Source organism: Monodon monoceros, unplaced genomic scaffold, assembly GCF_005190385.1.
Source record: "Monodon monoceros isolate NGI ecotype Baffin Bay Population unplaced genomic scaffold, NGI_Narwhal_1 Super_Scaffold_9, whole genome shotgun sequence".
NCBI lineage: Eukaryota > Metazoa > Chordata > Mammalia > Artiodactyla > Monodontidae > Monodon > Monodon monoceros.
This window is the reverse complement of record NW_021703786.1, coordinates 25,542,029-25,564,308: the sequence shown is the minus strand read 5'-3', so window position 1 is coordinate 25,564,308 and position 22,280 is coordinate 25,542,029. Positions and strand designations below refer to the sequence as shown.

Here is a 22,280-nt window from a genome sequence, read left to right as displayed (position 1 = left end):
CAGGCAGCAGGAGGCTGGTCTCCTCCAAGCAGGTTTGTGGCCACTTCTGCTACCAGCAGTTTCGGGGGGATCCGAGTTCCAGGGCTGGGGGCTTCCACCCTGATACCCCGTCTGGGTCATGGGGTCCACCCTCTACTATGGATCTTGACACTGGCCCAGGAGATGGCGAAGCACAACCATCCTTTCCTTTTCCCCACCACCCCAGGATCAAGTCTTTGGCCCAACTTCCAGCAAACCTGCCCTCCAGCTTTAGGGACTGTGACTCTACGTGCTGCATGGTGGCTGTATGAATGTCTTGGGGCTGCCACAGCGGGTACACAGCCTGGGTGGCTTAAACTACAGAGTCTTATCAACTCACAGTCCGGACGCTGGATGCCTGAGATCAAAGCATCAGCAGGCTGGTTCCTCCTGAGGACTCTCCTGGGTGTGTAGATGCCGCCTTCTCCCTGTGTCTTTACATGGTCGTCCCTTTGTGTGTGTCTGTGTCCTAATCTCCTCTTCTTATAAGGACACCAGTCAGATTGGATTAGTGCACACTCTAATGGCCTCATTTTACCTTAATTACCTCTGTAAAAGCCCTATCTCTAAATACAGTCTCATCCCAAGGTGCTAGGGTTTAGGACTTCAACATACACATTTTAGGGGGGATGCAATTCAGCTGGTAACAGGGGCCCCTGGATCTCACTGCAGCCCTGAATTGCTACTGGATGACCTGAACTTTCTTCAAGGCCTCAGGCTGGTCAATGTCTGATCCTTAACATTTCTGTTGCCCCCGTATCTCTCCAACGCCAGAGACAAAGCTTGCCTAGGCCAGTCCACTCCAGGCGAGCAGCCATCACAACACTATCACCAGCGGCCCCTGAGGGATGGGAATTGTGGGTAAACCCCAGCTTCCTTGCCCCAGGGTTCCACCAATTCCCACTTCTCAGGGGTTGAATCCGTCACTCAGAGAAGCCATCAGATTTTTCTGCAGGAAGTCCGTGGCACAGATGGGAAGGCGCAAGTGAGCTCTGGGGCCGGCTGGAGGAGTGGGTGACACAAGAACAGGGAAAAAAAAAAAAAAAAAAAGAACAGGGCAAGCCAGTTGACGAAAACCAGCCAGGCCAGCCTGTGGGCCGCCTGTGCATCACTGAGAGAAGACTCAGTCCTGGGGGCACAGGGGAGCCATCGAAGGTTGTAAGGACACGATATGGTGGGAAGAAGTGAGAACAACCCATATGTGCTTGTGCTCCTGGGCGAGTCCGACTCAAGCAAAATTCCAGGCTTAACTCCCTACATCCTGGCCCCCAGCCTTGAGGGACCCCTCCCTGTCCTTCCCAGCCTCCTTGTCACACACCCCCACCCCCTGGTCCCACCTGGCCTGGCTCATTCTGCAGGAGCCCCGGGGGCCGTGCCTCTTCTGCTCCCACCTCACCTGTGTTCCGCATCCTGCCCTGATATCCCAGATGGGGGCCTGGGCTTGTCTGCCCCCATCATCCTGAGCTCCTGGGTCAGGGGCCGCCTGCCATGCTGCCCCTCTGTGCCCAAGCACCACCTGTCCACCTGTCCCCTGGCCTCCCGGGCAATGCTGCCCGGCCCCCAACCCTGCTGCTTTGTCGCTGACCCAAGCCTGGCCCCATCTAGGACTGGTGGCCCTAGGGCCCCTTCCTGCTGCTGCCATCCCTCTAAGTGGCTTGATTTGATTGAGCCGTGCTGGATGCCACCTAATGTGACTTTGCTCAGCCTAACAACATTGATGGTGGCTCAGGGCGAGAGGCAGCTGGCGAGACAAGAGGCCAGGACTCAGAGGATGGGGGTCACTCGGGGAGAGAACGATGTCCGTGGGGGGAGGATGCTGCGCCCCTCAGTCCAGCCCTGCTTCGTGCGAGCCGGGACCAGGGCCCCTCCCCAGGACAGGCTGCAGGGGGCTGAAGGCCCTGGACTGGCCACTTCACCTCCAGAGCCTCGGGCTCCCCATCTATAAAATGGAAGTGGGGACCCCAGCCCTCCACAGAGACTGGTCTCCAGGCCCAGTGTCCCATTTGGTCAAGACGTGGGCTCTGGGCTTCCACCACCCCCACCCTCGGCTAAGGGTCCTCGGCAGGCTTGAGTTCTTCCGTTTACCTTTTCTGAAAGAGGCCACATGCCCCCTCACCACCCACTGGCTGGGAGAATTCAGAGGGTGTGTAGGTGGGGCTGGCCCCGAGCCTGATCTGCGGAGGAGCCGGGTAAACACTGGCGGGTGAGCTGACGCTCCCAGGAGATGGGCAGTGAGTAGGGACAGGTCCTCGGTGCCCCAGAGGCTGTCTAGACTTGGGGATGGCTGTGGCTGGTCATGGGGGGCCTGGCCTCTCCCTGTCCCCGGCTCCCCAACACCTTTGAGCACACCACCTGCCCTCTGGGGGTGGGGTCTGGGCATGGCCCATTTGCACAGTGGCCACCAGAGCCTCAGTTTATCTTGAAGACACAGATGGAGGCTGGAGGGGAGTTCGGTGTGTGTGGGGGTCCCTGTCAGCAGGAGAGCGGCCATGGCGTCCAAGAGACAGAGGAGGCCCGCGTGAGGGGCAGTCTTAGCCGGATAGAGGGCTCGTGGTTGTGCGAGCGGATGCGCTTGGAGTGGGGCTCAGTAGTGACCAGCCAGGACCGTGGCAGTGGAACCCAGGAAGGCTGCTGAGGACTGAGAGCAGCAGGGCCAGCGAAGGCCACCTGCAGGAGTTTCTTTGTGACCGCCTGGAGGGGTGGGATAGGGAGGGTGGGAGGGAGGGAGACGCAAGAGGGAAGAGATATGAGAACATATGTATATGTATAACTGATTCACTTTGTTATAAAGCAGAAACTAACACACCATTGTAAAGCAATTATACCCCAATAAAGACGTTAAAAAAAAAAAAAATCAAGATCAGGGGAGGAGGAGCCGGCTGGTCAGGAAGGAATGACAATGAACACCTGGGAGGAGGGACCTCGGCTCTGAGCTGCCCCAGCAGGAAGGGTCCACCCCATCCCAGACACATTTCCACCAGCTGTGACCCAGCACCCTTTTGCTTTACTTTAAGAAAATACTGAGAGTTCCCTGGTGGCCTAGTAGTTAGGATACTGGGTTTTCACAGCTGTAGCTTGGGTTCAATCCCTGGACAGGGAACTGAGATCCCGAAAGGGTAGAGTCCTAACCACTAGACCACCAGGGAATTCCCACAGCAGAAACCCTTAAATCCTGCTAGTGGTACTAAAAATCGGCATAATAATTTCAAATAGCAATGGGCCAATATCTAGGGAAATAGCATTATGTCTATTTTAAAAACTGAATGTGTAGTTAAAAGCCTTCCTACAAAAAGACAGCTCCAGGCCCAGATGCTTCACCAGTGAATTCCACCAACATCTAAGGAAGTAATAAGGCCAATTTTATACAGACTTCCAGAAAACAGAAGAGGAAGGAGTACTTTCCAGCTCATTTTATGAGGCCAGTATCATCCTGATACCAAAGCCAGACAACTTTCTTATTACAAGAAAATAAAATTACACACTAAAATCCTTAATGAACACAGATGCAAAAATCCTTAATAAAATGTTAGCAAATCTAACCCAGAAATATATAAAAAGGATAATATTTTTGACCAAGTGAAATGTATCCCAGGAATGCAAGGTTGGTAAACATTTGAAAATCAGTATAATTCAGCACAGCAATAGACTAAGAAAGACAAATCAAAAGATAATCTCATAAAAAAGAAAAGACATCTGTGTTTCCCTGGTGGCGCAGTGGTTGGGAGTCCGCCTGCCGGTGCAGGGGACGCGGGTTCGTGCCCCGGTCCGGAAAGATCCCACATGCTGCAGAGCGGCTGGGCCCGTGAGCCATGGCAGCTGGGCCTGTGCATCCGGAGCCTGTGCTCCACGGCGGGAGAGGCCACAGCAGTGAGGGGCCCGCGGGCAAAAAAAAAAAAAAAAAAAAAAAGAAAGAAAAAGAAAAGAAAAGACATCTGATAAAATTCAACATCCATTCATGATTTAAAAAAAGACTCAGCAAAAAATAAAAAAAGACTCAGAAAACTAGGAGTGGATGGAAACATTCTCAAATTGATAAAGAGCAACTCTGAAAAAACTGTGAATAACATCATACTTACTGGTGGGAAATTGAATGCTTTTCCCCCAAAGATTGGGAATAAGGCAAGAATATGAGCTCTGGCCACTTATACTGAATGTTGTACTACAGGTCACGGCCCATACAATAAGTTACCGAAAAATAAATAAAAGGCACACAGATTATAAAGGAAGAAAACGTCCTTTCTCACAGACTGCACAGTCATCTCCATAGAAAAACCCAAGGAATCCACACACACCAGTAGAACTAATAAGTGAGTTTAGCAAGGTCGAAGGTTACAAAATCAGCATACAAAAAAATCAATTGTATTTCTATATACTAGCAATGAGCAACTGGAGATGGAAACTTTACAAAATCACCATTGACTATAGCATCAAAAATAATGAAATATTTTCCTAACAGAAAATATATATATAAGATCTGTGTACTGGAAATGACCAAACATTGCTGAGAGAAGTTAAAGAAGACCCAAATAAATGAAGACATACACCTTGTTCATGGATGGGAAGATTCAGTGTTAAGATGTCCTTTCTCCCCAAATTAATGTATAGATTCAAATGAATCTCAATCAAAATCTTAGTAGGCTTTTTTGTAGCAACTGACAACCTGATTTTATTTTATTATTTTTTAAAATATTTATTTATTTATTTGACTGTGCCGGGTCTTAGTTTCGGCACGCAGGATCTTTTAGCTGCAGCACGTGAACTCTTAGTTGAGGCATGTGGGATCTAGTTCCCTGACCAGGGATCGAACCCAGGCCCCCTGCATTGGGAGCACAGAGTCTTAGCCATGGGACCACTGGGGAAGTCCCGACAACCTGATTTTAATATGAAAATGAAAATTCAATGAATCTGTATTACCAAAACATCTTTGAAAACGATGAATAAATTTGGAGAAGTCACAGTACGCAGTTTCAAGACATGCTACAAAGCTATGGTAACGAAGAGAGCGTAGTATTGACATAAACATGGACATACATATCAATGAAATAGAAGAGAGAGTGCAGAAAGAGACCCACAACAATGGTCAAGAGATTCTCCACAAAGGTGTGGAGGTAACTCAGTGAAGAAAAGATACTCTTTTCAGTAAATGGTGTTGGAGCAACTGAGTGTATCTGCCAAACAAATAAACAAACACACATTGCGCCACACGCCAGATTAGCCCGTCGTAAGTCATAGACCGAAGTGTAAGAGCTGAAATGACAAAAGTTGAAGAGAAAACCTGGGAGAAAGTCTTAGCCACCTTGGATTAGGCAAAGGTGTCGCACATGGGGCACAAAAAAGCACAAGTCCTGAAACAAAAATGTGATATTTGGATTTCATCAAAATTAAAAACTTCTGATCTCTGAAAAACTAATAAGAAAGCAGGGGGCTTCCCTGGTGGCGCAGTGGTTGAGAGTCCGTCTGCCAATGCAGGGGACGCGGGTTCGTGCCCCGGACCGGGAAGATCTCACATGTCGCGGAGCGGCTGGGCCCGTGAGCCATGGCCGCTGAGCCTGCGCGTCCGGAGCCTGTGCTCCGCAACGGGAGAGGCCACAGCAGTGAGAGGCCTGCGTACCGAAAAAAAAAAAAAAAAGAACAAATAAAGAAAGTAGGAGAGTGACTTCCCTTGTGGTGCAGTGGTTAAGAATCTGCCTGCCAATGCAGGGGACACAGGTTCGAGCCCTGGTCCAGGAAGATCCCACATGCCACGGAGCAACTAAGCCCATGCACCACAACTACTGAGCCTGCGCACTAGAGCTCGCAAGCCACAACTACTGAGCCCACATGCCACAACTACTGAGCCCGTGTGCCTAGAGCCCATGCTCCGCAAGAAGAGAAGCCACCGCAATGAGAAGCCCGCGCACTGCAATGAGTAGCCCCCGCTCGCCGCAACTAGAGAAAGCCCACGCACAGCAGCAAAGACCCAACGTAGCCAAATATAAATAAGTAAATAAATTTATAAAATTAAAAAAAAAAGAAAGTAGGAGAGCAAGCCATTGAACGGGAGAAAATATTTACAAAACATGTATCTGGTGAAGGTCTTGTATTGGAATGTATAAGTAATTTTTTAAAAAGCCAATTTTTTTTTTTTTTTCGGTATGTGGGCCTCTCACTGTTGTGGCCTCTCCCGTTGCGGAGCACAGGCTCCGGACGCGCAGGCTCAGCGGCCATGGCTCACGGGCCCAGCCGCTCCACGGCATGTGGGATCTTCCCGGACCGGGGCACGAACCCGCGTCCCCTGCATTGGCAGGCGGACTCTCAACCACTGCGCCACCAGGGAAGCCCTAAAAACCCAATTTTTAATCAGCAATAGATTTGAACAGGTGATTCATAAAAGAAGACATACAGACAGCAAAGAATCACATGAAGAGATGTTGACCATCATTAGTTTGGGGGGAAATGCAAACCAAAACCACAATGAGATACCACTATATATGTAGTGGAATGGCTAAAAAATCAGAATCAACAACCAAAAATCCTGAAGATCCCGAGAGAGCCGAGGGGTCGAGGCGGGGAGGGGGGACGCAGGACGGTGCAGCTGCTCAGAACAAGAGCTTGGCGGTTTCTTATAAAGTTAGTCAAGGGCCTGGGAACCACAGTCCCACTCCGAGGTGTTTCCTCAGGAGAAAGGAAAACACGTGTCCACACAAAGATCTGCACACAACCGTTCAGAGCAGAAGAGTTCACTATGCCAAAAGCTGGGAACAGCCCACATGTCCACCAACCGGACGAATCACCAAACCTCGGGCCACCCATCCAGTGAAGCAGGACTCAGCAATAAACAGAAGGAAGCATTATTAGAGGCTGCAGCATGGGTGGATCTCAGAAGCTTGGCAGTAAGTGAGGAGCCAAGTACAAAAGGCTAATGATCCATTTATATGTATTCTTGGAAAGGCAGGTCTATAGGCAGAGAAATCAGGTGGGTGATGGCCAGGGGCCTGCGGGGGGAGGACAGACTACAGGGGGTCCTGAGGGAATTTGGGGGCAACAGAAATGTTCTATATCTTGCCTGTGGTGGTTACATGACTATATATTTGTCAAAACTCATTCAATTGGACATTTTTCAAGAGTATATCATGTCTCAATAAACCTGACTTTTAACACATGCTATGAAATTAATACATGTGTGCATTTGAAAATAAAATATGGTGTTAGTGAGTGTATGTGCGGGAACTCTTAAACCCTGCTGGTGGGACCGTGAATGGGCTCATCATTTCCAAAAACAATTGGTCAATATCTAGTGAGGCTGAAGATGTGAAGATGTGCACCCCCTGATGGCACAGCAGTTCACAGCACCCCTCCCCGGGAGAGACCCTGCCCCCTGCATGCACCAAAGGCTTGTCCCGAAATGTTCCTTGCAGCTCTATTGTCATGGTCAAAAAAAGAAAGGAAAAGAGGAACAGGGAGGGGCTTCCCTGGTGGCGCAGTGGTTGAGAGTCCGCCTGCCGATGCCCCGGTCCGGGAGGATCCCGCGTGCCGCGGAGCGGCTGGGCCCGCGGGCCAAGGCTGCTGAGAATGCGCGTCCGGAGCCTGTGCTCCGCAACGGGAGAGGCCACAACAGTGAGAGGCCCGCGTACCGCAAAAAAAAAAAAGGTCAAAGAGGGACAGGGAGGAAGAAAGCCAAATGTCCTCCAACAGAAACATGAACAAAGCAGGTGGGTTTTCCCTGGACGCTGGAATATCATGCAGTTAAATAATCAAGGAATCAGGGTGGTAAGGGATAAATTTAGGAGTTTGGGATCAACAGTACTACATATAGAAAAGATACTATATATAAAAAAGATAAACCACTATATATAAAAAAGATAAACAACGAGGACCTACTGTATAGCACAGGGAGCTATATTCAGTATCTTGTAATAACTTACAATGGAAAGGAATCTGAAAAAGAATACAGGTATAGATATAACTGAATCACTTTGCTGTACACCTGAAACTAGCACAACACTGTAAACCAACTATACTTCAAAAAAAATTTTCTTTTTAAATAAACAAACCAGAGCCACCTGGGTCAGCATAAACGCAGCCCGAAAGCATATTGCTGAGCAGAAGAGCAGATATATCAGACCCGGTGCTTTAAGAACATGCCACGGAATTGTAAATCAACTATACTTCAATAAAAAAAGAAAAAAAAAGAACATGCCATGGATATCATGAATCATTCCTATATTCGTTTAACAGAAGTATGAAAAACTGAGAGAGAAACACCCAATTCAGGGCAGTGGGAGTTCTGCGGGGAGGGTTGGGCAAGGTCTGGGAACATCCGGGACTTTAAGAAGAAACTATCTACAGTAGCCACATTCTTCACTCTATCTCCTCACCTGCTGTATTTTCTTCACAGCCCTCAACAGAACCTCACGTTGCAGTAGGAATACACCGATCTGTTGGGTTGTGTATCGTCTGCCTCCTTCTGCTAAGATGTCAGCTGCCCTCTGTCTCCCAGCACCCAGAACAGTGCCTGTCACATTGCAGGGGCTCAATCGATGTTTGAATCGGTCTTGATTTGCACTGCTCAGCATTATCCCGACTTCCTGGCACCCCAACCAGAGACGGGCCCTCCCACCTGCTTCTGACCCCTTCCGCCCCCCTTCAATCCAGAGGCATAACGATCTGCATTCACACCGCAATTGGGTACATTTTGTTAGTGGAAGGGTCGGTGGGCAGCCCGGGGGAGGGGGGTGGGGGCTGTTATTACATTTCCTTATTTATACAGTCTCTTGGCGTTTTTAGAGGGCGCCGCCCAACAGAAATATTACGCAGCACAACTGTGAACCAACTAGTCATTTCAAATATTTTGTATCCACATTTAAAAAGGAAAGGGGGGACTTCTCTGGTGGCACAGTGGTTAAGAATCCACCTGCCAATGCAGGGGACACGAGTTTGAGCCCTGGCCCGGGAAGATCCCACATGCCGTGGAGCAACTAAGCCCGTGCGCCACAACTACTGAGCCTGCGCTCTAGAGCTCGCGAGCCACAACTACTGAGCCCATGTGCCACAACTACTGAAGCCCACGTGCCTAGAGCCCGTGCTCCACAACAAGAGAAGCCACCGCAGTGAGAAGCCCGCGCACCGCAACAAAGAGTAGCCCCTGCTCACCGCAACTAGAGAAAGCCCACGCACAGCAATGAAGACCCAATGCAGCCAAAAATAAATAAACAAAATAAATAAAATTTTTTTAAAAAGGAAAAGGAACAGGTGAAATTAACTTTAGTAATACCTTTTATTTAAACCAATTTGTCAGGAAGAGGATCCCTTCAACATGTGACCAGCACACACAATTCATGATACTTTACGTTCTGTTTTTGTACTAAGCCTTCAAAATCCAGTATCTTCTTGACTGGCATGGCACCCCGCTCCATGCTGGGTGGCTCAACCTCGGAGCTCCTTAAGAAGAGCTGCGTGGGAAGTAAGAGTCCTCTGGTGTCTGGAAATGTCCTATTCTGCCCTAGCACCTGCAGCACGACCTGGAGGATGGTGGGCCTGGAGAGAGGATGTGAGGTGAGAAGTCCTGTCCCTGGGAATGTGGCTCGCTTGGCTGCTGGCGACCGGTCTTATGCCACGCTGAGCAGTGCCCTCTCCGGGAGACCTACGTTCACACTCTAGAAATTTTCAATATCTTCTCTTTATTCTGATGACTTTGAAACTTCATGATGATGCAACGTGGTGGAGTTTTTGAATCCGTTAGCTGGTTTGCTGTTTTTACTGTGCTGGCCGCTTGGCGGCTTTTCCACTACAGAGGTTCTGGGAAGAGCTCTGTATTATTTGTTCACGGTTGTCTCCTCCTCCTCTGATCTCATTTTGGAAACTCTGTCCCTCAAGTGCTAGGCTTTCTGCACAGATCCTCCACCATCTCTTATCTTCGCTTTCCTAGTTTCTGTCTCTCAGATTTTTGTTCTTTCTTCTGTGAGATTTCCTCAACTCATTCTTTCAATCCTTCTATTAAATTTTTAAGTTTTTAGATTCCTTTTTTAAATTTCACAAGGACTCTTTCATTAGCTGGTCTCTGCATTCGCTCTGTCTCATCCAGTGTCCTCTTTTCCATTGGTTCTCAGTCTCTCAGGAATGTCTGAGAGAGGCACCAGGATGCAGCTTAGTGCCCATTCGCTGGGGCTTTGGGTTGTTCCCTTTTCTGATTCCTATAGCCTGTGAATGGTTGAGTAAAGTCTGACATATCTACACAATAGAATACTAAGTGCCCAGGTTCCATGGTGTTGAGAAGACCTCTTATTAAGATGGGGAAATGCTTATGTTACCAGCTATGCTGGGAAAGCTGGACACAAAACTCTATCAAAAGCAACAGTAGGGGACTTCCCTGGTGGCGCAGTGGTTAAGAATCCGCCTGCGAACGCAGGATACACAGGTTCAAGCCCTGGTCCAGGAAGATCCTACATGCTGCGGAGCAACTAAGCCTGTGTGCCACAACTACTGAGCCTGCTCTCTAGAGCCCGCGAGCCACAACTACTGAAGCCCACACGCCTAGAGCCCGTGCTCCGCAACAAGAGAAGCCACCGCAATGAGAAGCCCGTGCACCGCAACAAAGAGCAGCCCCAGCTCTCAGCAACTAGAGAAAACCTGTGTGCAGCAGCGAAGACCCAATGCAGCCAAAAACTAAATAAATGAATAAATAAAAAAATTAAAAAAAAAAAAAAAGAATCTGCCTGCCAGTGCAGGGGACACGGGTTCGAGCCCTGGTCCGGGAAGATCCCACATGCCGCAGAGCAAATAAGCCCATGCGCCACAACTACTGAGCCCGCGTGCCACAACTACTGAAGCCCTCGCACCTAGAGCCCGTGCTCCGCAACAAGAGAAGCCACTGCAATAAGAAGCCCGTGCACCGCAACGAAGAGTAGCCCCTGCACACCGCAACTCGAGAAAGCCCGCATGCAGCAACGAAGACCCAACGCAGCCAAAATCAATTAATTAATTTAAAAAAAGCAACAGTAAAGAGACCTGAAAGGAACCACCCTGCGACATTAACAGCAGCTCTGTCTGGGGGCACCATCTCTTTTCCCCCTGAATCCTTTCCTGCAGCTCCACATTTTCTGGGTCCTGATGCGCTGCGGGGTCCTTCTGCCCTGGGTTTCTGCCCAGCACCACCCAATCTGGCCACCTCTTTCTTGGCCACTTATCAACATCTCCCGCCCAGAACTCGATGCTGGGGTGTTTGGGTCTCCCTGCCAGGCTCTGTGCGCAGTACCAGTTCATGACACTCGGCCAGATGCCTGAACCGAGCTCTGCTGGTGTATTCTTCAGAGCCCACAGCGCAGACGCACGGAGCAGCACTCCTGTGGCTGCGGACGGCAGCCCCCAACCCCGGCCTGCCCTGGCACACAGGAGCCAGCACACCTCCAGGGTGCCACCCCCATCGGGACCCTCAGGGACTCAGTGATGGACAGACCCCTTCCTCACTTCCCAGACCTCCAATGCTCCGTGGGAAGGCCCAGCCCCCTTCATTCCCAGTTTCTGCTCTATTTATGTCTTATGAATTCAGTTATGTAAATAAAGGTGGCCCAACCCAGGAAGGCACCCCCTCCTCCATCTCTTCCCTCTCCCTCCCCCTTCTGCTCCCCACCGTGTCCACACATTTCAAGTATGCCCCCCCCATTTCATACATTTATGAATAAACTCTACATTTATTCTTTCACATCTCTTCCTGCTAGAACCCAACTCGGGCCACCCAGCCCCTCCCCCAGGCTGCTGGGCCTCCACCCAACCAGAATTTCCTCAGGAAAATAAGTTCCAGAGAGGGAAGGGCCTCTCTGAAGGTCACACAGCAGGGATGACCTTCCCAGCTCCTCAGATTTATCCCACCTCTGGGAAGAACCTGTAGCTTCTCCCCTGAGCCTCACAGCCACCCAGCGTGGTGCCAGGGACCCTGTTCACAGGCAGGAGCCCACCCAGATCACAAGCAAGATCCCAAGATCACAGCTGTAGGGAGAGTAGGGGGCACCTACACAGATCTCTGTTGCCCGTACGGGTGCCCTGCCCCAAGAGAAGTGAGAGGAGAGCTGGAAGAGGGGTGCAAGGGAAGGGGGAGGAGGATCTCGGAAAGCTCCCCTCCCCCAGCACCTGCATCCAGCACCAGCGCGTTTGGCCCTATGCGAGCAGCCCAGACTTTCTGACCTTTGCTTCTGACCTTTGTCTTCTGGCGACTGCCTGAACCAAAACAGGCTGCTCTGGGGACAGGGTTCCAGGTGGGTTGGTAAGAATGGGGGTCTGGAGGGCACCCCCAGAAACGCCCCTCCTCCTGAGCCTTCAGACAGTGGCAGGGCAGGTTACCAAGCACCAGCTACCTGTGGGTATGTCACAGGGTGCTGGAACCAGCTTCAGCTCTGCTCTGGGGGCTGGACGGAGGGGGGAGCCATGGGTAGGGGAGAACCACGGGTTCCAATGTCCCCCAAAACAGCAGTAGGGAGAAGGGCCCCAAACACAGGACAGCATCTAACAAAAGAGCTGACCCAGTGGGCCAGGGAGGGCATCCCAGGGTGATGGTGGCCAGACAGTGGTTGACAGTGGAGAGGTAGCCCAGACAGATTCCAGAGAAATGCGAGAGGGAGAATCAGGATTTGGTGATGCACTGGAGACCTCAAGATCCCTGCCAGGAGTCCAGCAGGTGGGTGGGCAGAGGAAGTACATTCAGGAGATGGGAAAGGGTCAGGGAAGAGGGGTCCTGGTGGGGTCCTGGGCATCTGGCAGTGGGAACATTAGGAACTGTCCAAGGGAAAGTGGAGGGGAATGCAGAGAGAAGGAGGTGGGAACGCCAGCCTGGAAACCAGAGCCATGGGAGAACTTTCCAGAAGGAGGGCATGACCATCCATGTCCCCAGATACTGAAAGGCCAGGAAAGATGAGGCCCCAAAGTGTGCATGAGGTTTGGTGACCCTGCGGTCACTGGGGGCTGACTGCTGGGGTGTGTGGAGCGCGGGGGGGGGGGGTCCCGGAGGGAGGGGTTGTGCTGTTGGATGAACGGTGCTGGAGGGTGCTTAAGGGAGATGGCGCGGGACCCTCGGGCTTAAAGAGGCACCCCAGGGGCCGCCCTTCCCCGCCTTGGCCCCCCACTCCACTCCGGCGCGGTGGGAGGTTCGCCTAGGAGCCACGGTGCGGGGTAAGTGAGGGGTCAGTCCTTCCGACAATCAGTACCCGGGAAAGAAGCTGTGAGGGCCCGGGAACGCGGAGGAGACGAGAGGAAGGGGCGTGGAGTCACAGCCCCCACGCCCGGCCGCGCGCCCGCCACACACCGCACCTGTCCATCCACCGCTGCTGTCCCCGCGGGGAGCTGCCGTCTGCCGGCCCGGTTCGCCCGGGCGGGGGTCTGCCGAGTGAGCTCTGGGTTCGGAGTTCTGCGGGGCGGGGTCCGCGGGGAGGGCCCCGTGGGGTAGGAGTCCGCAAGGCAAGAGTCGGGCACGGGCGCGCGGGGAGGGGTCTGCGGGCAGGGGCTCCCGGGCCCGCAGTCGCTCCCCGAGGCGCGGCAGGAGGGCGGAGGCGCGGGCGGGGACCCTCGGGCCGCTCCCGCCCCGCCCCCGCCCCCTCCTCCTCTCCCTCCGCCGCCGCGGAGCGTAGCCGCCGGAAAGTTTGCTAGAGGCTGGCGCGGGGCGCGGGGCGCGGGGCGCGGGCGCGGAGCCGGCGCCGACCCTGATCTGGCAGCGCCGTGGAGACGAGCGGCGGCCGGCCCCTAACCCGTGCGCGCGGAGGACTACGGGGATCGCGAAGCGGCCGGAGCGGCGCGCGGTGAGCACCTGGGCCAGGCTCGAGGACACGTTCCCGGCCGGGGGCCGAAGGCGGGAGCGCGGGACTGGCCGGCGTGGACCCCTATCTTAGGTGGGCGGTCTCGGGCCCTGGGTGTCGCCGTCCTCATCGCCGTCGGACACCCCGTTCCCAACCCCAGGATGCGCCCTTCCAGCTCGGACGGTCAACCTGGTTCCGCACTATCGAGAAGGTTGGGGGTCTCAGCGCTTCCCCCGTCCTCTCCTCCCTGGGGAGCGCGTCTCGGGGAAAAGGGTGGGGTGTCTGTGAGCGCCAGGCGCGCTGTCCTGCTGCCCCTCTCCGCTCCCGACTCCTCCCTCCAGCACCCCCCTTCCCCGCCCCCCCCTTCCCGCGCATACACAGAACCTCGGAGACACCCCCAGAGGCGCGGGGGGCAGCCCTGCTTCCCTCCAGCTGGCCTCTGCTTCCCAAAGCTCCCCAGCAGTATCTTGGTTACCCGGGTTTCCCCGGAGGGGCCGAGGGGCGTCATCCGCGGAGGCTACACTTGTCACTTTGATCCGCAGGGAGGGCAGGTCACTGCCCTGCCTGCTCCTTCCTCTCCGGCGGCCCCCACTCACACTTCTGGGTCGCAGGATTTCTGCCCCCACCAGAAACGGACTGACTCCTGAGGTCTGGGCGCCCGCATCCTCCGAGGACCTGTCCGGGCTGTTTTCGGCCCTCCTGTGCTGGGGGATGAGGGTTGGTGGGGGAGTAGCACCCTGGCCCACATCCAGGCCCGCCCTGCCCCCACAGAGTGGGAGGAGGACGCAGGAATCAGGCTTTGTCAACAACCTGTGGCCCCTGATCCCGCCCTGGGGCCATGACCTTCCGCTACTTGCTCTGGTTTCACAAACACCCCCCACCCCCATACCCATCAGAGGCTGGTAGGCCACAACCACACCTATTCAGATCCTGGGAGGAGCTGGGGTGACCAGCGCCCCGCTCTCCTCCATGGAGATCCACCCATCCTGGGGGCCCCTCCCCCAGCTGCAGGTCTGGGAGCCCTGGGGCATCCCCAGGGGAAACTGGAGAAAACAACTGAGCTTTGAGCACCCAGGAGTGGTGTGTTCTGCCCGGCGGGGAGACAGAGCGCCGGCCAGCCAGCCCGTGGTGGAGAGAGGGGGCTGGGAAAGAGAGGAGGGGGCGGGCTGGGGCCGGGGGAAAGCTGGCCCTCCTTCCCACTCCGCCAAGAGTCTCTGATCCTGAGCTATCTGTGCTGGGCAGGTGCAGTCCAGGGCCAGAGAGGGAGCGAAGCCTCCAGGTCCATGAAGGGAGAAGGCTTGGTCCCTGGCCCGTAGTCCCCCGCCTCCCCCGGCTCCCGAGCCGTGCCGGGGAGGGTAATAAGGTGGAAAATGGCAGCCCTGACGCCAAGGCCAATGGGAGGCTTGGAGCAGCACCTCCGCACCCCAGCCTCAGCCCTCACTCATTCAACGGATATTTATCCCTGGGGCTGGCAGGCTGCCTCTGGGGTTGCAGTGTCCCCCACGGAAGGGAGGGGGCCTGCACGTGATAATCTGTCCTTCCCTTCAAGTGGCACATCTCATTGTCCTCCATGGTGTTGAGGACGCAGGGACTTTTCAAGTAGGGAAACCGAGGCTCTGAGAAGTTGAATTATTTACCCTTGGTGCCGGGACCAGAACTGGGCCTTGCAACGTCCCCCGCTCCTGTGGCGGCAGCCTCACACCTGGGTGCTCAGGGCAGGGACCTTAGAACCTCAGCCTTGCACAGCTGCAAGTCGTTCCACAGCCCCACACTCTGCCCAGTCCTGATTCAGAGAAGTGTCTAGATGTCTTGCCCGTACTCCCCTGACAGGCATGGGAGCCTCATCCACTTCTGCCCCTTGTGTTTCTGTCAGAGACTTAGTGAGAGGTTCACCCTCTACCTCTTGTATTGCTTGGGGGGTGCTGAGGCCCTGATCCCTAGGGACGTGGGGCCACCGGTGCTCTGAGCTGGGGTACCAGCTTGTGATCTGTAGGTGCTGAACTGTGTGGGGTGAATCTTCAAGGATTCCCAGCCCCACATACCAGACCAGGGATGGGAGTAGGGGTTATGGAAAGGCCTCCCTACTCCTCTGCTCTGGCTGCCATTGGAGGGGCAGTGAAGGAGGGGCCCCAGGGCAGCCCATCCCTCTCTCCCCTCTACCCCGGGGCTCAGCTTCTCTCTGTGGTTCCCAGACTAACTGACCCCTAGCTGGAAGGCAGGCTGCTTGGGTGTGGCCCCGCCTACCTTGGGTTCTCCTAACAGCCCTAGGAGGTGAGCAAGGTGAACTCCCACTTTTCAGATGGGAAAGTTGAGGCACAGCCTGGCCACCACACCCCAGCTGGACTCTGAGGGGCTGACATTTTGCCTTGGAGCTCCTCACTGGACTATCCCCGCAGCTTCATCCTCCCTTCACCACCGGCTGCAGGGCCCCTGGGCAGGGGGCAGTATCCTTCCTCCCCATGTTCCCTGCCTGCATCTCCACTGTCTACTCCACCCCAGCCATCCCTTGTCACTCTCCCCTTGCCCTGCCCCCAGAGCCTCTAGCCATCCAGGCTGCCCTTGTCTCCCTGAGCCTTCCCAGCCACCTCTCCTCCTCCAGCAGCTGGTCACAGTGGTCCTCACCCACCTGGCTCCGTGGCCTCGGTGGGCAAGGGCAGGGCAGAAGACCGGGCTGTTTGATAAGAATCAGGAGATAAGGCCCCTCGGGCTGGGGACACCTGAACTGCCCCTTGTCCTCCACCTGCCTGGGGGCTACTCCCCTGAGAAGGCCCGCCGCTCTGGCTCCTCTACCTGGACCAGGGCCTGGGGACCAGCCACTACTGGGCCCTGCCTCACCAGGCCTGACCTGCGCTGTGGCCCAAGGGCCAGGGTGAGGAGCCCCACAGCAGGCTATGGTCCAGGTGCCCACCCCATGTGGTGGCATCTCAGGGTCCCGTTAGGGGTGAGGAGTGGATCACAGAGGAGCCCACGTGAGTTGGCCCCATGAGGGCCCATCTGGACTCTGATGGGAGGAGGCTGAGATCCAGGGTTGTCCAGCAACCCTCCACCTTCAGTCACAGCCTGCATCCCTCCTCCCCACCTTCTCCCTGGCTTCTCCCAGGCACTGCCTTCCAGCCAGCCAGTTTCGTCCATCTGTCCATCCATCGGTCCATCACATGCTCACTCTGTGGCAGGATGCCATCCACAGCCCTAAGGGGGCTTGCATGGGTAGTTCCTAGGGGCCCCACCCCTAGGCCCCAAAGGAAGCCCCTTCCTACCGCCCTTGTGGGATTCAGTGGATCAGAAGACGGACTCTGGAAGCGGTGACACGATGACTTACGGGGCTGCTAATGCCCCCAGTGCAGGCTTCGGACAGGACCAGGCACCTCAGGTCCCCCCTGCAGGCACCACGAGGGCAGGGGTCCTGTGTCTGAGCCCCCCGGCAGCTGGCAGCGCTAATCTCAAAGGAATGCGCTGCAGCTTCCTGTGTGCTATGGCCCATGGGACCCAGGAAGCCCGGCCGGAGTCTTGGGCGTGGCCCAAGGGAGCACCTAGACACCCCAGTCCTGGGCAAGGGGGCATGGATGTGACAGGGACCACCCTAAGCCTATGCTTGGCACTCCTGGCCCCTGCCAAGTCTGGGAGCTGGCCCAGGGTCACCTTGATAACCATGCCCCTGGGGACCAAGTGATGGATGGTCCTGGTACCCTGCCCCAGCCTGCCATGCTGACTTTCCCAGGAGCTAAGAATAGGTGGGAAAAATAGCGAGAGCCGAAGGCAGGAGTTGGGCAGCTAGGGAGGCTGCTCCCTCCTCTGACATCTTTGGGACCAGGCAGGACTGGGGCCGCTTAACCAACATGTAGGAGAGGGGCTCTGGGACTGTCAGAGCCGCCACACAGACAGCCACGGTCTGTGAGATGGAGCAGCCCCCAGGACCCTGAGCAGAACCCCCAGGTGCAGGGCCAGACCCCCAACCTGCCAATGGCAGAGTGACCATTTCTGGCATCCCCTCCCTCCCAGCTTTCACTTCATTAGTAGGATTCGGAGACTCAGAGGGATGGTTTTAGGGGAGCAGGACACCCTGCTGATCACAACGGAGACCAGCTGGGCCTCTTCACTCCTGGGTGTCCCTGCACAGACCCTGCTGCTCTGATACTGAGCAGCCCCCGGAGGACAGTGCACCCACGAGGACCTCTTTGCCCCAGCTGCGCAACCCCAGCCAGATGTGGGGGGCAGCTGCCCAGAGGCATGCCCCCCGTCCTGCCGCGCTGCCCCCACCTCCTCCTGCTTCTGCTGCTGGCCTGCCAGGTGAGCGCTGCTGCCAGTCCCCCTGTCCCACCAGCCTGCCTGCCCCTCCTGCTGACGCCAGTCTGTCCCCTCTGTCCATCCATCTGTACCCCCAGCCGCAGGCCCCCTCCGCTCAGGTGATGGACTTCCTGTTTGAGAAGTGGAAGCTCTATGGCGACCAGTGTCTCCACAACCTGAGCCTGCTGCCCCCCCCAACTGGTGAGCCCCGCCTTCGGCCCGAGTGCAGTCCCCGCAACCCCCACCCACCATTTACAGGTGAGGAAATTGAGCCATAGAAAAGCTAGCCCAGGGCCACAGACCAGGACATTTAAGAAACGGTAGAAATGCCCCAGAACTGGGGTGTTTCGTGCCCCTCCCCTGCTGCTGGGCACCCCTCAGGCCCACGGCCTGGACACCGTCTTTCCTCCCATGGAGCAAAGCCTCGTGGCCCAGGAGGCAGACAGTGTGTGGGGGAGGTGGACCGAGAGGGGCAGGCAGAGGGCACCAGGGCTGGTGAGGGGGAAGGAGATGAGCCATTATCTGGAGTGCTCAGGCAGACTGAGGTACAGCGTTCTGGGCAAGTTCTGAAGACCACTCAGGTGCAAAGAGAGACACTGGGGCGGGAGGAGCTGCCTGGGAGGCCGAGCCATTGTTTGGGGGAGGGAGGGGGCCGGTGCTGGGCCCAGAAGGATGCCAACAGAATTGGGGTTCAGCCTCCAGAGGTGGAAGTGCTGCTAGAAGGGCACTAGGAAGAGGGAAGGCCCTGGGTGGAGATGCGGAGTATCTGAGGGGAGGTGGCCGGGCAGAGCTGGAGCTCAGGATCAGGCTGGACAGAGGCGTCCAGGGCAGGCAGGATGGTCAGGGAGATCTGGGAAGCTGCCTCTTGGGGCGCAGAGAGCGTACAACAGGGGGCTGTGCAGGCCAGGCCCTGCTGAGGAGCAACCCTGTCCCCGCCTCTGCAGAGCTGGTCTGTAATAGAACCTTTGACAAATATTCCTGCTGGCCGGACACCCCTCCCAACACCACAGCCAACATCTCCTGCCCCTGGTACCTGCCCTGGCACCACAAAGGTAACCACAGCAGGGATGTGGGGGGTTGGCAGAGGGGGCTCAGCCCAGGGGCGGGGAGCTGACCAGAGCCTGACCCCGCAGTGCAGCACCGCCTCGTCTTCAAGAGGTGTGGGCCTGATGGGCAGTGGGTACGTGGGCCGCGGGGGCAGCCATGGCGAAATGCTTCCCAGTGCCAGATGGACGACAAGGAGCTTGAGGTCCAGGTCAGCCCGTGGCAGGTGCAGTGGGGGCTTGTGGGGAGGGGCAAGATGGCCCTCTCCAGCCCTGACTGGCCACTGCGATTTGCAGAAGGAGGTGGCCAAGATGTACAGCAGCTTCCAGGTGATGTACACCGTGGGCTACTCCCTGTCCCTGGGGGCCCTGCTTCTGGCCCTGGCCATCCTGCTGGGCCTCAGGTATGCCCACCGCCCTGCTCATGGGGGGCCCCAGCGGGCAGGGTGGGCGGGGCCTGACTCGCTGTCCCCACAGCAAGCTGCACTGCACCCGAAACTACATCCACGTGAACCTGTTCGCGTCCTTCGTGCTCAAGGCCAGCTCTGTGCTGGTCATCGACACGCTGCTCAAGACCCGCTACAGCCAGAGGATTGGGGACGACTTCAGCGTGAGCGTCTGGCTGAGTGACGGGGTGAGCTCCCAGATCCGGCCTCTTGGCCTCCGGGCCCTGGGCGGCAGGCAGCTGGGAGGCCCGCACTCATGCTGCCCCCGCGGCCAGGCAGTGGCCGGCTGCCGGGTGGCTGCGGTGTTCATGCAGTACGGCGTCGTGGCCAACTACTGCTGGCTGCTGGTGGAGGGCGTGTACTTGCACAGCCTGCTGAGCTTCGCCACCATCCCTGAAAGGAGCTGCTTCCCCCTCTACCTGGGCATCGGCTGGGGTGAGTGGGCCGGTGCGCAGGGGGCCAGCGGGCTGGCCAGGGCCACGGGACCACAGCTGTTCTCCCCCACAGGTGCCCCCATGCTGTTCGTCACCCCCTGGGTGGTGGTCAAGTGTCTGTTTGAGAACATCCAGTGAGTATCTGACTGGCGGGCCAGCAGGGGGATTCGCCTCTCCTGGCTGGGAGGTGCTGGGCTGGCCCCGTGGGGAATGGCCATGTGGCTCAGAGTGTGGGAGTGGCTCAGGGGTCTCCAGCCAGAGGCAGTGGGGGTCACTAAGCAAACCTGGTTCCCCGGGGTGGAGGTCATTGGTAATTATCTCCCTTCTTTTCCTGAGGCACTAATTAGATCCCAAGGAATCAGGGGGCGGGGGGGCTACGAGGCTGCCAGGACACAAGCAGGCCCCACCCTGCAGGTGCTGGACCAGCAATGACAACATGGGCTTCTGGTGGATCCTGCGCTTCCCTGTCTTCCTGGCCATCCTGGTGAGGAAATGAGGCACCTGCTGGCACTGCAGGGAGGGCCGGGAGGCTGCTGGACTTGGCCCCCCAGCCCCTTCCTTCCTCATCGGCCTGCAGCAGCCTGAGGAGACAGACAGCATCCTGCCTGGGTGGACAGGGAGGGAGGCCTGGCACTCACCCAGGACACTGGCTGGCGCCCTGGGCCTTGGGCCAGGCTGTCCATCCTTGACTGGGTGCCCACAGCCCCAGGGCCCCAGGAGCCAGGGTCTGTCTGGCTGCCAGGCCCACCTCCAGGAGGGACAGGTGGGGGCCAAGAGCTGCCCTGAGCTGTGTCCCCCCCACCCACAGATCAACTTCTTCATCTTCGTCCGCATCCTTCACCTCCTGGCGGCCAAGCTGCAAGCCCACCAGATGCGCTATACTGACTGCAAATTCCGGTGGGTGTGGGCGTTGGGAGTGGGAGGGCGCCAGGCGGCTTGCGGAACCCCGGGGGCCAGAGGAGTGTAGGTGGGGGTGGGGGGCACCAGAGCCCCAGGGGGTGCTGGGCTGGTGGCTCAGTCTCTGCCCCCGCAGGCTGGCCAAGTCCACGCTGACCCTCATCCCCCTGTTGGGGGTCCACGAGGTGGTGTTTGCCTTTGTGACCGACGAGCATGCCCAGGGCACCCTGCGCTCCGCCAAGCTCTTCTTCGACCTCTTCCTCAGCTCCTTCCAGGTGCCTGCCCGCCCCTTAACCAACCGCCCAACTCCCAGGCCAGCCTGGGTGCAGCCCTGACCTCCCCCATCTCTCCAGGGCCTGCTGGTGGCTGTTCTCTACTGTTTCCTCAACAAGGAGGTAGGTGGGGGGGTGTGGGTCTGGAACCAGCGCTGGGGTTGGGGTCAGGGGGAGTGTAGACACCTTGGCCCCACCCCTCGGGTGTGAGCCCTTCGTGTCCACCTGCACTTACTGGGCTCAGTTTCCAGGACACTGGGTGTCAGGCCTGCTGAGATGGGTCAGCCTCAGCCCGTCCTCAGGGAGTGCACCTGAGGGTGAGGGGGTCCCCAGGTGTTCCCAGACCCCAGCGTTCTGTGGTGACAGAGCCTGCCTGGCTCCACACCCAGGGCGCCACATAGCCCTTCAAGGCCAGGGGGTTGGGGATCCTGAGAGGGTGGCACGGGCAGGCCCTGGGACTGGCCCGACCCGCCTGCCCACCCCAGGTGCAGTCGGAGTTGCTGCGGCGCTGGCATCGTTGGCGCGAGGGCAAAGCACTGCAGGAGGAGTGCCATGTCGGCAGCCACACGGCCAGACCCACTGGTGGCCCCCCCAGTGAGAAGCTGCTGCTCTCAAGGGGCGGTGGCAGCAACAGGACTAGCCAGGACCCCTCTACGGAGACCCACTTGGCTGGCGGCCTCCCTGGATTGGCTGAGAACCCCTTCTGAAGCCCCCTGGAACTTCAGCTGTGGCTGGACTCAGGTGCCCAGAGAGGGCATCACTGGACAATCCATAACCGATGCCCAACAGAGGCAAGAGCGTGGGAGCCAGACAGCGCCCTGCTGTCCACATGTCCCCAGTGTGGTGGTCTGAGGGGCACCTGCTCTGTGCCAAGGGGTGGGGGAGGGGGGGTGGCGGGGAAGCTGTTCTGTGAATGCATGCCCGTGTGTCCCCGTGTGTGTCAGTGTGTCTGAGTTAGAGAAAACATGTGTCCTCCAACAATAAAGAGCTCTGTGCTCACCCTGGGTGGAGAGCTGGGCTGGAGGAGAGGGGCCAGCTGGGCCCAGGGCCTCCCCGTGAGAAGGGAGTAGCCGTGGATGGCCCGTGCTGGCTTGCTCCTTCTAGACTTCTCCTTGTTGCCCCATCA

General features: G+C 56.7%; 1 protein-coding gene across 7 annotated transcripts; it reads left to right on the top strand.

Annotated features, from left to right (window-relative positions):
* The first annotated feature begins 13,155 nt into the window (after window positions 1–13,155).
* GCGR (glucagon receptor) lies at window positions 13,156–22,280 on the top strand. 7 transcript variants are annotated; one of them, XM_029211023.1, is made up of 14 exons: window positions 13,664–13,781; window positions 17,896–18,065; window positions 18,161–18,320; window positions 19,007–19,114; window positions 19,196–19,317; window positions 19,403–19,509; window positions 19,583–19,739; window positions 19,827–19,986; window positions 20,059–20,119; window positions 20,400–20,469; window positions 20,794–20,882; window positions 21,019–21,157; window positions 21,236–21,277; window positions 21,640–22,280. In XM_029211023.1, exons 2-14 carry the CDS (start codon window positions 18,006–18,008, stop codon window positions 21,859–21,861), a joined length of 1,497 nt encoding a protein of 498 aa, XP_029066856.1. In that variant the 5' UTR covers window positions 13,664–13,781; window positions 17,896–18,005; the 3' UTR covers window positions 21,862–22,280. The 7 variants fall into 7 exon arrangements, with proteins under 7 accessions (XP_029066860.1, XP_029066856.1, XP_029066854.1 ...); XM_029211021.1 differs by having other exon boundaries at window positions 13,680–13,781; window positions 17,778–18,065; XM_029211024.1 differs by lacking the exon at window positions 13,664–13,781 and adding an exon at window positions 13,790–13,989.